General features: G+C 43.2%; 1 protein-coding gene across 3 annotated transcripts in view; it reads right to left on the reverse strand.

Annotated features, from left to right (window-relative positions):
* Nucleotides 1-16001, reverse strand: part of ABHD5 (abhydrolase domain containing 5, lysophosphatidic acid acyltransferase) — a 38133-nt gene that overhangs the window by 20989 nt on the left and 1143 nt on the right. For 2 of the 3 annotated variants that reach the window (XM_008260224.4, XM_051851861.2), the window contains 2 exons: nt 2570-2655; nt 104-476 (listed from right to left, as the gene is read on the reverse strand). In XM_008260224.4, the coding sequence (XP_008258446.1) occupies nt 104-476; nt 2570-2655 (459 nt within the window). Of the gene's footprint in view, nt 1-103; nt 477-2569; nt 2656-15780; nt 15836-16001 lie in introns of those variants that run through there. The other variant, XM_070050957.1, reaches the window with a different exon arrangement.

A 16001-nucleotide genomic window follows, 5' to 3' on the forward strand; every position in this document is an offset into this window, starting at 1 on the left:
TTGGCCTGAACAGCCCTTTCAGAGAATGTCGTCCCAAAGGTGAAGTCGAGTGTACACTTAGACACCTCAGTTACAATGCGTCTCTGTGGTCACCATGGCTTACCTTGAGGGATACTTCAGTGAGTAAGCAGCAGCCAAGAATCCACCCAGGTTGTGCCCAAGCAAGATCATTTTGTCCAATCCTAGGGCACATCTCCACTCTTCAATGGATTCCACAAACTGATTCTCCACTTCTTCTGCATCACTGTCAAACCTGGGTCTACTGCTTCGTCCAAAGCCCAACAGGTCAAAAGCGTAGACAGGCCTATCAGTGCAAAGATCTCCAAAATTCAGTACCCAGAGTCCAAGACCTCCTCCAAAACCATGGAGAAGGACAAGCGGAGTCTTATTTGAAATATTATGCGAGAACTTCAGTGTCCATATTTTATTCCCATTAGATATACGAACAGGTTCTTTTTTGTATATGCAGGGGACACCTATGGAAACATAAGAGAGAAATTCTGCTCAGCTTCATGATACTTCTGAGAAGGGGGTATTCTCAGGGACATCGAACACTAACAAGCTAGAGACCATATGGCGTCCAGTCATAGGATCTTAGCCCTTCTTAGGTCAGCCCTTAACAAACATATTTTCTTGCAGCAGGTGATTCTAAATCACTAGGTTTTACATCTAAGTGGGAAGACTTACCTCAGAGAAGACTCAAGTACTTGTGGCCAAGATTGTGGGAAGTCATCTCACCTCCTGCCTTCTTTTCACATCTGTCAATGCGGGCATTACTTACACTCCCAGAACTGGAAAGGAACTTAGTGGCCTCTGAATCCATGATTTTAAGGGTTCTAAGCTTTGCAGATAGTAACAAAAGAAAACCACCCTGAATGTGAGAACATTAGACGGCTTAAGCACTGAAGACTGAACCTGGACTTGGAGGAACCACTTTTATCTAAAAAGCAATCATGAATTTGAGGAGGACTCATGGAATCTGTATTAAACATACAACTGAAATTCTCAGTCACTTCAAAGTTTTGTAGAAACCCAGTGACAGGGTATGGTAGGAACGACTCAGCATGAGGTACCAGGTAACCTGAGTCCAAGTCCTAGAAAATGCAAATAATTATAACTTTACAGACCAAAACTCTTACTTGCCTTTAATGCTCTGAAACTAAATACTTTAAATACTACCCCAAACTGACTAAAGGTGAAATGAAATCTGACACTGATTTACATCACGCTATCAACTGAACAGCTACACTTTAGATATACTCCGTAATTACCTCTGCATGTTCATTTGCAATGAACAAAATACAGGACACAATCAGGAATTTCTGCCCGTTAGCCAAAAAAGAAAATCTCAAATTTTGTAATCCACATAGGGATAGCAAAGAGAAAACCCAACAGTCATTGAGAATGTGAATAGATCCCACGCCTCCCAGGGGAGGGCAACGTCTACCAGTTTAGAAAAGTGGTGATGAGCTTTAGTGCCAAGCATTCTGAGCAATGCTGTCTGCATGACCCCCTAAAGCCCACCTGGAATGCCTACTACAGCGCTCACCCCACCAATCATCACTGCATTCACGTCTGATAATGGAACAGGGACCGATTCTTATTCCTGTTTGCATACCTAGACCCTAGCAGTAGGGAATCAGCAGGGTTAGGGTTGGGTCTGTTCAATGCACAAACTGAGCATCTGGCTTTTTATTTAACTCCTAACAAATATTCTTTTTTTTAAAGATTTATCTATTTGTTTGGAAGGCAGAGCAAGAGAGAGGGACGAGAGAGAGAGGAAAAGATCTTCCATCTGCTGGTCCACATCCCAAATGGCCACAACAGCCAGACTGGGCCAAGACAAAGCCAGGAGCCTAGACTTCCACCCCGGTTCCTGTGATCCAAGCACTCAGGCCATCTTCCCCTGCCTCCCTAGGCACATCAGCGGCACGCTGAATGAGAAGTAGAGCAGCCAGGACTCAGGGCAGTGCCATATGGATGCCAGCATCGTGGATGGGAGCTCAACCTTCTGCACCACAACACTGGCACCAAGACCTTTTTTGTTTTGGTAAACCACAATGACAACTCTGCCAATTCTGAGGAGACAAATATTACTCAAGTATATGAAGTAAGTAGAAATTCATTTTCATGTTAATAATTCATGTAAGATGGTTAACTACCCCTTCCTAAGAATATATAACACAATAGTCACTCTTGAATCATTCAAATGAACAAACAAGAAACTGAATTTGTAGAGGACGAGAACTAGAAATGGACAAACATCTGCACACACACACACAAAGTAATCACATCTATGACCCATGCCACTTAATCCAGTTCTATCAATTGTTATCAGCACAATTATCATCCATATTAAGAGTATAACAGGGACCCATGGCCACAGAGTTTGAGAACTCTTCCCCCTACATCTCTACCCTACCACCAATTTGGCACTTGCCAAATTGCCAAAGAAAAGGCCAAATTCTTCTGCCAACAACTAACATCACAGAATCTTATCTCTAGTTTCAAGGCAATGTGATATATTAGACCTATTTCAGTAAACAGCTCAGTTATAAGAAAATCTTACATTTTAGCATTTTCTCTTCAGCTTCTTTAAGGTGTGATGTAGATGTAGGGCACCAGGTGGGAAGCCAACCAGTTAGCCATCCTGACCTAGAACACCAAAAACAGAATGCAAATAAGTGAGTTCTCAGCTCCCAACTACTGCACGCAGGGAAGGCAGTCTATGTGGGTGAATCTACAGGAAGCAAAAGTCACACTGGTGCAGAGGATTAAGTACTGGACTAGAGATATTCAACTTTAGTCTGTGTACCTACAAGTAGATTTCTAAGCCCATCTTACCCTCACAGATAGTCAGATTCCAAATAACCAAGCAGAGGATAAAACTGGCAGAACAAGAACAGACAAAAAGGGCATTCCTCCCATTTCAAGATAGCTTCTTGCAGGGCAGAAATGCAAAAAAGTTAAAGATCATGAATATGGGGCCGGTGTTGTGGCGCAGCAAGTAAAGCCTGTGCACAGGATGTCAGCATCCTGTATCTAAGCGCCAGTTCAAGTCCTCGCTGCTCCGCTTCCAATCCAGCTTCCTGCTAATGTGCCTGGAAAAGAAGATGGCCCACACACTTGGGCCCCTGCACCCAGGCAGGAAACTCAGATGGAGTTCCTGGCTTCTGGCTTCAGCTTCACCCAGGCCTGGCTGTTGTAGCTGTTTGGGGAGTGAACCAGTAGACGAAAGGTTTCTCTTTGTGTGTGCGTGTGTGTCTGTCTCTCAATGTCACTCTGCTTTTCAAATCAATGAGGTTCATTTGAATGGTAGGTTCACAATGAGTCAAAAAAGTTACCTGCAGCAGGGGCTGAGAGGAGATAAATTCCATGAGGGGTAGTAACAGCCCACGAGTATCAGCACAAGGAGCTGGCCTGTGTACTATCTGTATAGGCTGAACTGGCTAACTGATAATAGGAAAACAAAAAGCTGTGGGTTCCAGCCAACGGGGATGAAAGAAATGACCCAGGCATCTGTTACAATACAGCCAAACAAGGAGAACAAGGAAGTAGGTCTGTGGCAGCACGTGAGGAAAGGTACGTGGAGTTTGGGACTGATAGGCTTTGTAAGTAGCCGGTCAAGGACAGCGTGAGACCTGGCCTGGCAGCCGCAGACCAGAAGCTTACTATGATAGCCTGAGATGATGACAAATCAGCCAGGGCTCGGCACCTGTGCTATTCTTTATAGTGAGGACTTTCTGACAGAAGAACAATGAATGAGGAGAGCAAAAGTGACCAACAACTACAGATTCCAGATGAGAGCTATGGGACTGAAGCAAAGAACTGGCAATAGGGAGACACACAAAACACACTTAAATGCCAAACATGTGCGTTTGGCAACTGGTAGCATGTAAAGGAAGTATAGTGTAGTAAGGATTCCCCGGCTTCTGTCTGAACACATGAGTAACAATGGGTGTGAGTGGAAAAGGCTAAGTTCTAGAAGGGCTGATCCAATATCCAGCTTTTTCTAAGCTTTGTAGGCTCAGCAGACAACATTTGCTCTCCATAGATATTCTCCAGCTATTCTGTGTAATAGGTGCTCATTAAAAAATGGTTGCCGAATGATTAAGTCACTCGCAGTCCCGGGCACTCCTAGTCCAAGTTACCTCCACTTCACAGATGTGCAATACCGAAAATCAGAAACATTAAACACCAAGACCAATGTTAAGTAGTCAGGAAGCAAGCAAGTGACACAAGCAGAGATTTGAATTCTGGGTAACTTCAAAGTCCCGTTTCTCAGGTAACTATCTTCCTTAAAACTAAGCACTACTGCCGGCGCCGCGGCTCACTAGGCTAATCCTCCGCCTAGCGGTGCCGGCACACCAAGTTCTAGTCCCGGTCAGGGCGCCGGATTCTGTCCCGGTTGCCCCTCTTCCAGGCCAGCTCTCTGCTGTGGCCAGGGAGTGCAGCGGAGGATGGCCCAGGTGCTTGGGCCCTGCACCCCATGGGAGACCAGGAAAAGCACCTGGCTCCTGGCTCCTGCCATCGGATCAGCGCGGTGCGCCGGCCGCAGCGCGCTGGCCGCGGCGGCAATTGGAGAGTGAACCAATGGCAAAGGAAGACCTTTCTCTCTGTCTCTCTCTCACTGTCCACTCTACCTGTCAAAAACAAACAAACAAACAAAAACACTAAGCATTACTGGGGCCAGTGCTGTGGTATAGTGGGCCCATGGGGTGCTAGTTCATGTCTCGGCTGCTCTTCTTCTGACCCAGCTCTTTGTTATAGACTGGAAAGCAGTGGAGGATGGCCCAAGTGCTTGGGCCCCTGCACCAGTGTTGGAGACCTGGAAGAAGCTCCTGGCTCCTGGCTTCAGATCAGCCTAGCTCCAACTGTTGCGGTTGTTTGGGGAGTGAACCAATGGATGGAAGACCTTTCTCTATCTCCCTCTCTCTGCCTATAACTATACCTCGCAAATAAAATATTTAAAACAAAATTAAGTATTCCTTAGAACTGCACCCAATCCATGCACAGACAGCCTCACCCTACCTTTCCTTTCACACGCCATACTTGTCTACTACCTCACAGTTCTCAAAACTCCAACCTATTAATGCGTCTACGGCCTTGCCTCATCTTTTCTGAGCTAGCTTCCCTGACCCTGATGGCTATCGCAGAGGTCTGACTCATCCACAGATACGGTTACTACTGATGTGATAACTTGCTTACATATTTATCTCCCCTACTGTAAGCAAGCTGAAAGCTAAACTCACGCTATAAGTCATCCTTCTCTCCCCAGTGCCAAACACACTGACTGGCTGGTGATCATGTCAGGGCCTGACAACTGTGAACTGAAGACCTTGGTTACAGAAACTCCAGAGCAACAAGAAACCAGACGGGCTTCCCCCTACAGACAGAGGGCACTTACAGTTGCAGGTTCTTTAACAGAACATAGCACAGGGCAAGGGCCTGAGCCAAGCCAAAACAAACATGAAAATATCAATGCAAAGAGGAGAATTAAGAAAGAAGTAATGAATAGTATGAACAAAATCTGTGGAAAAAAATAAAAATTAAAAAGTTTATTTTGGGGCAAAAAAAATTTATAATACATAGTTCTTTCATAACATACATTTTCCATAATTTTTGAACACCACTCATATAGTAAAATGATCAGAAATAATTACCTAATGCCTAACTTTTATTCATATAAAGAAGTCATTCCTTCTTTAATAGTCAATGTTCTCGTCCCTTTGTCTTTAAACATAAGAGTTCAAGATACACAAGTAAATGATCATACCAGCCACTTAAGACCATCCTTAAAGAACTGAGAGTCCTGAGAATTTCATCACATTAATTCAGCCCTTTAAACATTATGAACAGGATTAGGAAACAGAAGTCAGAAGGAGCCGAATCAGGACTGTAAGTTTAGTAGCCTAACATGTGTATGCATTAGATAAAAGATAGGCCCCTGTAATCAGATGCATTTGGTAAGGTTTTCACAGCACACAGCTATATTGTTGAGCTACTGTGTGAAGGAATATCTGAAGACACCTAATAGCCTGCATTATACTGAGGTTCTACTCTCAGGTTCTCTGCTGCTAGTTTCAAACCTTGTACATTCCCAAGATGAAAAGACCCTGGGGACGGTATTGTGGTGCAGTGGGTAAAGCTGCCACCAGCATTCCATACGAGTGCCAATCTGAGTCCCAGCTACTTCACTTCCAATTCAGCTCCTTGTGAATGGGGTTTCAGGCTCTTGGGTTGGACCTCACCTAGTCCCCAATGTAGCCATTTGGGGAGTGAACTAGTGAACCAGCAGAAGTTCTCAATTTCTATCTTTCTCTCTCTCTCTCACCCCCTCCCTCCCTCCTTCCAATTCTGCCTTTCAGATAAATAAAATAAATTTTAAAGAAAGACTTCTAGGCATTCCTCACAAATATGAGGGGACTTCATAACCTTCATGGAAAAATGCAACTAAAAGATAAAAAACAAGACTATTTCTTAACACATACTAGCTCCAGTTCAAGATACACAAGTAAGCGATCATACCAGTCACTTAAGACCATCCTTAAAGAACTGAGAGTCCTGAGAATTTCTTCACATTAATTCAGCCCTTTAAACATTATGAACAGGATTAGGGAAAAGAAAGAAGTCAGAAGGAGCCGCATCAGGGCTGTAAGGTGGACACCTGACGACTGCCCATGGAAACTCAAAATTCCCCATGCTTCCTAAGAGGAATGAGCAGCAGCACTGTCATGCAAAGTATCCTGGGCATTTTTCTGCTAAGCTCTGGCTAATTTTCTCAAAACGCTCTCATAATATGCAGATATTATTATTCTTTGGCTCTCCAGAAAGTCAACAAGCAAAATGTTTTCAGCATCCCAAAGAACTGCAGCCATGACCTTTGCTCTTGACCAGTTCACTTTGCTTTGACTCAGCCACTTTGACCTCTTGATAGCCATTGCTTTGCTTGTTGTTTGTCTTCAAGATTGTACTGGCAAAGCCACGTCTTGCTGCAATTCTACAAAGAAATGCTCAGGATGTTGCTCTCACTGTTTTAAAATTTCCATTGAAAGCTCTGTTCTTGGCAGCTGACCTAGGTGCAATGGTTTTGGCACACATTGAGCATAAAATCTGCTTTAATTTCTCAGTGAGAACTGTATAATCTGAACAAGCTGAGATATCTCTGGTGTTGGCTACTAGAAAGGGAGAAGGACTGAGAGTGGGAGGGAAGGAGGCAGGGAGGAAGGGAGTATCACTATGTTCTTAGAACTGTATCTACAAAGCACACTGAATCTGTTAAAACTTAACTAAAAATTAAAAGCAAAAAAAAAAGTTTCTGCTGTTAATCTTTTGTCCTCTTCAAGCAGAACACAAACAAGACTAATTTCTTTTTCCTCACAAACTGATGCAGATGGTCTGCTACTATGGGCTTCATTTTCAACATCATCTTGTCCTTTCCTAAAGTGAGTTGTCCTAAAGTTTGTGAACTGCTGATTTCTTTGGGGTACTGACCCCATCAATCGTTTGTGAAGCATCAACCCAAGCTTCACCATCAATTTCACATTTGTTCTTGCTTCAATTCATGTTGCTTTCACAGGGGTTCTTTTCAAACTGAACACTTATCCTTCTTAGTACCTGAAACTGGAATCCTGTTTTGACATGTTATAACAAGTTAATAGGAGTTTATTTTCAAATAGTACAAAAAATCGCTGAGGTGCACACAGAGCTTTTTATAATACACATTTTCCATGAACTTTCTGATGACCTCTCAGGTATCTTATTATCAAGTTAAAAACACAACAAAATATTACTCATATTAGTATTATCTGTATATAAACTTATTTACAAATGACTCAAGGCTTCGGCAGTAAAGTTTTCAATTCATTTAATGATTTTTCACTTTTTAAAAAAAATGATTAGCAATCTATTGAAATAAAAGAATCTCAAGGCCAGCGCCGCGGCTCAATAGGCTAATCCTCCACCTAGCGGCGCCGGTACACAGGGTTCTAGTCCCAGTCAGGGCGCCGGATTCTGTCCCGGTTGCTCCTCTTCCAGGCCAGCTCTCTGCTATGGCCTGGGAGTGCAGTGGAGGATGGCCCAAGTTATTGGGCCCTGCACCCACATGGGAGACCAGGAGAAGCACCTGGCTCCTGCCTTCGGATCAGCGCAGTACGCCAGCCGCAGCACGCTGGCCTTGGCAGCCATTGGAGGGTGAACCAACAGCAAAGGAAGACCTTTCTCTCTGTCTTTCTCTCTCACTATCCACTCTGCCTGTAAAAAAAAAAAAAAAAAAAAAAAAAAAAAAAAAAAACAACAACAACAACAAAAAAAAACAAAAAAAAAAAACTCAAGATCTTAAGAGTTTAAAAAAACTATCATTAAGCTAAAGCTTTTCTGTACTTCATCAAATGTCTAAACATAAAAACGTGAATACCAGCAGGAATTTATTACGACTCAGTATCATCAATTTTCTTAGATAAAATCCCTCAAATCATAGCACAATTCCTTGCCAGACAGAAGCAGAGGTCAGTTAAAAAAAAAAAAGAAAGAAAGAAAGAAAGAAACTGAACTATAAACTACTATTGCTCCACTGACTTCAGAGCCAAGCTGGAGCAAGGAAAATGCAAATGCAATCTTTCTTTTTTTTGCTCTTTAAAAATATACTATATTCAAAAATTAATTTATACTTCAAATAACTAGGATATGCAAGGTAGTTTAAAAAGTTACATATCAGCCTATAACACAGGAATTACATTTACCTCTACCAATTTACTACTCAACATAAAAACAACATTCAAAAGCTAGGATTGTCTATCCATGGATTTTGCCTCCTGCTGACAAATTCAACTCAAAGTTAGCAAAGTCTACCACATTACATTAAAAACTGGGGCTACTCAACCACAGTAAGAGATATCAACTCTCTTCAGATTTTCATACCAGCTTTTTCATCAAAACATAAAACCTAATATTTTAAAATGGTTTTTTTCTAAAGTATCTTTATACTGAAATCTGTAGTCATCAAAACATAGCAATTTAATTAAACTATAAAGGACAGTTTTCCCCTAAGCACCAATAATGGTTTTGTCTAGTTTCACTTTAACCAGATGATAAAGTGTTTTACAGTAACTATCTTCTACTTTCCTAGAGATTCCCTACAGAATTGGGTACTACACATATAATAGGGTCAAAGGAATATTTCCAAAGAGTGAAAAGCAAAGGTCTATTTTTTCCATCCTTAAGTTGGCTGCCTTTTGTTCAACAATCCCCATATCTTATCTTGCCACCTGTACTCCTTCAACTCTTTAAAACGCTCCCATCTAACCCTGTCTTTGGGGTGAACCAAACTCACCTTCAAAGAGACATTCTGCCCCTTCCCATAGATTGCCTATGCTATCCAGTCTTTCCTGGTATTCCTAGGCTTAGTATACGGAACACTGGAACTACAGACATTGAGAGCAGAATTAAAGACACAAAAATAATGCTTGTCAGATACTCAGCCATTCTCAAGTCACAAAATTCAAGGTAAAAACTAAACTTACATGACCCAGTCATAATTTGATAAACTACATACAGGACTGCCTCCTCATAGCTTCAGAAAATAAAGGGAAAAGCAAAATTTAACTTCTCTATTTTATTTGAGCAGATTAGCAATAAACACTATCATTCATTGCTGAGGCCCTAACTGCAGAAGAGACTAATGCCATTTACCATGACCCTAACTTTCCAAAAGTCTACATTTTTTTAAAAAAGATTTATTTATTTATTTGAAAGAGAGTTACATAGAGAGAGGAGAGGCAGAGAGAAAGAGAGATCTTCCATCCGATGGTTCTCTCCCCAACTGGCCGCAATGGCCAGAGCTGTGCCGATCCAAAGCCAGGAGCCAGGAGCTTCCTCTGGGTCTCCCACGTGGGTGCAGGGGCCCACGGGCTTGGGCCATCTTCCACTGCCTTCCCAGGCCATAGCAGAGAGCTGGATCGGAAGTGGAGCAGCCGGGTATCGAACCAGTGCCCATATGGGATGCCGGCACTTCAGGTCAGGGCATTAACCTACTGCACCACAGTGCCGGCCCCCAAAAGTCTACAATTCTAACCCCAGGAAACTTTAGCAATGTGTACCAAAACAAAAACAAACAGATCTCTTGCTTTATAACTACTGTACACGAAAACTTAAATCATTTTAGTGAACAGACCTCTGAATAAGAGAAACCTTAAAAGACCACACTAGGGGCCGGCACTGTGGCTTAGAGAGCAAAGCTGTCATGTGCAACAGTAGCATCCCATATGGGTGCTTGTTCTATTCCCAGCTGCTCCACTTCTGATCCAGCTCCCCATTAACCCACCTAGGAAATCAGCGGAAGATGGCCCAAGTACTTGGGCCCCTACCACCTACATGGGAGACTCGGATGAAGCTTCTGGCTTCAGCCTAGCCCTTGGTGCCATCTAGGGAGTCAACCAGAGGATGGAAGATCAATCACTCTCTCTCTCTACTTCTTTCAAATAAATAAATCTTTAAATTAAAAAAAAAAAGAGCACACCAGAGGTGGCAGGTGGCATAAAGGAAACCCAAGTAACATGTGCTTAGCATTGTAATATTAATAGTCTATTTACTTAAGAATCTGATTTTTTTAACGATTAATTTTATTTATTTGAAAGGCAGAGTTGAAGGGGGGGGGGGATCTTCCATCCACTGGTTCACTCCCCAAATGGCCACAAGGGCTAGAGCTGGGCTAGGCCAAAGGCTGGAGCCAGGAGCTTCTTCCTGGTTTTCCACAGGGGTGCAAGGGCCCACGGACTTGGGCCATTCTTGGCTGATTTCCCAGGCACGTAAACAGGAAGCTGGATGGGAAGTAGAGCAGCCAGGACTCAAACTGCTGGCCATTTGGGATGCCAGTGTTGCAGGCAACAGCTTAACCCACTATACCACAATGCAGGCCCATAAGAATCTGATTTTTAGTATCTTGAGTTTGGGTATTTCCCCCCTAGACTGTATACCTAATCTTTTTTCTTTTAAAGGCCATCATCAACATTTACTTATAACCCATGCCAGCAACATTTAAATTTCCTGGGAGTCCTTGTTTTGTTCTATAGTATTACTAAACCAGAATTGCACAATCTATAAATATTGTGAAACCAGGAAACAAGTTTCATAGTATTCTGAAGAAAATGTACAGAAGTCCGGACAATTTCCACACACTTTTGGCTACTTAAAATAACATTTCTAATTAGGTTATAAGTAAAGAGGATTTGATTATATTACAATTTTGTTTAAAATGGACTCATCCACATACTGATACGGTTAAAAGAAAAATCATGTTTTACTGTACTCTATAAACTAATGTAGACAAAGTGTTCTCATTTAGAGAAATTATGAGGTTTTGATTCTTATTATAATATACACATTAATTAGAGGTATGAATGCATGCATGTGCCTCTGAAGTAATTCCTCAACAAGTGAATGACTGAAAATTCCCAGTTGGAAATTGTAAAATCTGGGCAACTAAAGGCTTTTTTGGGAACTGACTTCCTAAATCCTGTTCTTGAGAAAACAAGACTATGTCTTGGGGTTGGCACTGTTGCGCACTGGGTTAACACCCTGGCCTGAAGCGCCAGCATCCCATATGGGCGCCGGTTCGAGACCCGGCTGCTCCACTTCAGATCCTGCTCTCTGCTGTGGCCTGGGAAAGCAGTAGAAGATGGCCCAAGTGCTTGACCGCTGCACACCTGTGGGAGACTTGGAAGAAGCTCCTGGCTCCTGGCTTCGGATTAGCGGAGCTCCGGCCATTGCAGCCAATTGGGGAGTGAACCAGGGGATGGAAGACCTCTCTCTCTCTCTCTCTCTCTCTCTCTCTCTCTGCCTCTCCTCTCTCTGTGTAACTCAGCTTTTCAAACAAATACAGGCAGAGCAGACAGTGATAGAGAGAGACAGAGAGAAAGGTCTTCCTTCCTCCATTGGTTCATTCCCCAAATGGCCGCTGTGGCCGGCGCGCTGCACTGATCCAAAGCCAGGAGCCAGGTGCTTCTCCTAGTCTCCCATGCGGGTGCAGGGCCCAAGCACTTGGGCCATCCTCCACTGCACTCCAGGGCCACAGCAGAGAGCTGGCCTGGAAGAGGGGCAACTGGGACAGAATCTGGCTCCCCGACCGGGACTAGAACCCCGGGTGCTGGCGCCACAGGCTGAGGATTAGCCTATTGAGCTACGGCGCCGGCCAATAAATCTTTAAAAAAAAAGACTATATCTCAAATAATTACAATTTAAATAGCTAACATGCCATTTCTTTTGGATAAATCATACTTTTATGACAAGTTATCACTGACCATGAGATCTATGACAACACAGGCCCACTAATACATTTTAAAATGTTAATTAACAGTCTTTTAACCCCGCCTCCCCCCACTTCTAACCTATAACTTTAAAGACTCAGAAAAGGAAAATCATTGCTTTAAGACAAGCCATGGTGCTGGCAATATTTCCCCCAATTATTTCCTACTGCACTGTAAACAAACACTCTGGAAACATACTTGAAGTACATGTGTACCTTTAGGCTGCCCTTGCTTTGTTACGCAGACCCACATTTCTTTGTGTTTTTCTTTGTGTCAGTTGTAAAACAAATTCCACCACTAGCTGATGAAGACAATAAAACTAAAAACACATGGTCTCAAATGAAATATTTTTAATAAAATCACATTTTTTTATAAAACACAATCAAGGGTGGGGAATTACAGAACAATGATATTAGACTAAAAACTGTACCAATTAGTCAAAGCTATTTTTAAACGAATATAATATTTCAGAAAAGATTTTAAGTAATATAGGTCAAATCTTTAAAGCCTCATTTAGAGACATCTATCACCCTAAAATGTATAATTCAGGTTTTTTTTTTTTAATTAAGTGGACCAGTCCTGGGACTTTGGAATCTTTTGTTAAGTTCTTTGTCACAGGACTGAATTCTGCATCTGCTGGCCTGTGATTGGCATTTTGGACAGCAGGCAAAAACAGTGAGTTCATCCAGGGTCAAGAAAAACAATCCTATTCCCAATCTCTGCAGTACAATGTAGTTCATGATCCTAACTGGTGTCCTTTTCAACACAGCTGCAAAATGTACCCAGTGTCGTCAAAGCTCACAGAAACATGGATTATGAAAAAACTATGCACTGGTTTCAAAATTTTTTTCATCAAAATAACCTTTCAATTTCACAAATTTTCCATAGTACTCTCATATAATCAACTACTGGATTTTTGATCCTTATGTTTTGCATCAGCATAAATTTATACAGACATCTGAATAAGACAAAAGCCTTGTCCACACTGAGCCGACCAAGCCAATATAGAACTATATGGTGAAATACTGATGTATGCACCACAGAGAAAGTTTAGAGAACTACTATGCACCTTTAGAGAAGGGAGATCACCATCTGTCTTAAGTTAGAGAAAACAACATAAGCCAAGTCATACCAGAGGTGAGCAAGGAACTTGTTGAGGAACCAAGCGAGATACAGCTTGGCTCAGGTTAGAGTGCTCAGGGATGAATTAAGACTCCAAAGCCTGGGGTCGGCGCCATGGCTCACTTGGTTAATCCTCCGCCTGCGGCACCGGCATCCCATATGGGCGCCGGGCTCTAGTCCCAGTTGCTCCTCTTCCAGTCCAGCTCTGTGCTGTGGCCTGGGAAGGCAGTGGAGGATGGCCCAAGTGTCTGGGCCCTGCACCCGCATGGGAGACCAGGATAAGTACCTGACTCCTGGCTTCGGATTGACGCAGCGCCGGCCGTAGTGGCCATTTGGGGAGTGAACCAACGGAGGAAGGAAGACCTTTCATTCTGTTTATAACTCTACCTGTCAAAAAGACTCCAAAGCCTAATGGGAGTCACACTGCTACAAAGGGCTTTGAAGTCAGACTACTGACATACCATAAGGCCACTGTGTGTGAGGACACTGCGTGTAGCTGTGCTGTAAACCAGGCTGTGCCTCCTGGAAATGTCAAACAACTGATGAACTGAGCTATGGCTGAAGGCGTGTTATCCATGTTGCCAGAACCCAGGGGTGGAACTATGGAAGGGGAACCAGGGTGGCTCCCAGCTCAAAGTGGGCATGGAAAGGAGTCCTCGGCTTAGAGTCTGCTGAACTTAGTAACACATCTGGTATTTGGGGCAATAAAATTGTGAGGGTTGTGAAAAGGTGACAGCACAGTTGTGACTCTGGATGACAAAAAGGTTAACTGCCCTGATAAAAACAGAAAAATCCAGCGGAAGAGCTGAGCTTTTTGTGCTGTTTACTTTGCTGGAGGGAAGGCCCAAGGCAGCTGCTAGACGGCGTGAAGTTTGAGGAATCAGGTGCAAACACACCTGACAAACAGAAGCATCACCGTGTACAGAAGAGATTCGGAAAGCAAACGAGATCTCAGTCCCGTTCACAGACAAGCAGTTCAAGGAGTGTGAATAACAACACAACAAAACCAAGGACGAAGTGCTATACTCAGAAACAGGAAAAGAAGAGAATCTAATAAAAGTGACTCTTTGTCTAAGGTAAGAAGGAAAACTGAAGGGCTGGAATGTCCAATAAAAGTTTCAAAAAGGAAGCCGCTATCATTACAGTATCTAACACTGAACAGGACCCAGGAAAGTTAAGTACTGAGAAAAACAAAAGGCCAGTGGGGTACAGCACTGAAATTTTGTAAAAATTTTGTTTAACAAGTCAGGTTTTAAGAAGGCAAGGGTTTCAGAAGGGGAGGAGGAAGGAAGATAAAGATCTTGATTTAAAAAAAAAAAAAGAGAGAGAGAGAGAGAATCCTTTATACCTTATTTGTAGCACCTGATGATTTCTTTGGTATAAATACCATGGCCAATTTCAAGCTGCCAAAGGTTGAAAAAAATTACTGAAAATTTTAGCAATGGCTTTCTGGTACAAATCAACTCCAGCTCACGACCTCTTCTTTTGTCTACCCTGCAAATGAGCAATTCTGTGACAATTTCCCTTTAAACTCAACTGGAAAGGAGTTCTCAGCTTAGAGTCTGCTGAACTTAGTAACACATCTGGTATTCTGGGCAATAAAATTGTGAGGGTTGTGAAAAGGTGACAGCACAGTTGTGACTCTGGATGACAAAAATGTCTTCACCATTTTCTAGGATAAGCTTACAACAATTCACAGAAGTCTAAACTATTCTGGTTACATTTAGCAACTCTAGGAACTTGGATGTTGAAAGTCAAACGCTCCCTGGAATGCCCATCTTCACTAGGAGCCACAAGGGAATACACAAGAATTATATGCTGCAAATAACTGTTTTACAGTTGTTCCCTTTGCTAACATCACATCCCCATCTAAACCCAAAATGTCTTAAGGACGGGGAACTTGATTCAAAACAAGAGCCGAACATCTGTGTTCTAATCCAAATGAGAGGCTGCAGAAATATGGGGGAAATGCCTCGGCCTGAATTCAGACAGCCAAAGGACTCCAATCCAGCCAGCGCCACGACTTGGGAAGCAGTTCCAACTGCAAAATGGGAACAGAGTATCCGGGGCACAAGCTGCCCCTTAGGTTCAACATGGAAATGTCTGGGCAGCATCCAGCAGGGGCTAGAGCTTAGTCTTCCCTGTCTGCCTGTGGGACAGTTCAGGAGGCCATAACCAGCATGGACACCGGACCCTGCTCAAGTGCACAGCCACCACCACCGGGGAGGCCCACCTCTGTCTAGGGACAGCTGGTTACATGCTAATGATTTTGCACAATCTGCCTCCAGTGACCTGCAACCGTCACCCAAAGCCATAAACCCCGTTCCCGGTGATATCCTGGACGCCCAACACTCACAACAACATGGAGACCAACGAGTTCCCCTCGAAGCACTCTTCTGGAAAGAGCCAACGCTGTCTTTGACAAACCAGATGGGAACACAAGTTACCACGAAGGCTCCTGCTCGCATCTAGGCCACACTCAGCATCCCACCCGCAGTGAACAAGGCAGTGACCCACAAACCAAAACAACGGACCCATTCACCATAAAACAAAACTCAGAGGAAGACCCTGGCGACT

This window comes from Oryctolagus cuniculus, chromosome 10, assembly GCF_964237555.1.
Source record: "Oryctolagus cuniculus chromosome 10, mOryCun1.1, whole genome shotgun sequence".
In the NCBI taxonomy this organism is placed as follows: domain Eukaryota; kingdom Metazoa; phylum Chordata; class Mammalia; order Lagomorpha; family Leporidae; genus Oryctolagus; species Oryctolagus cuniculus.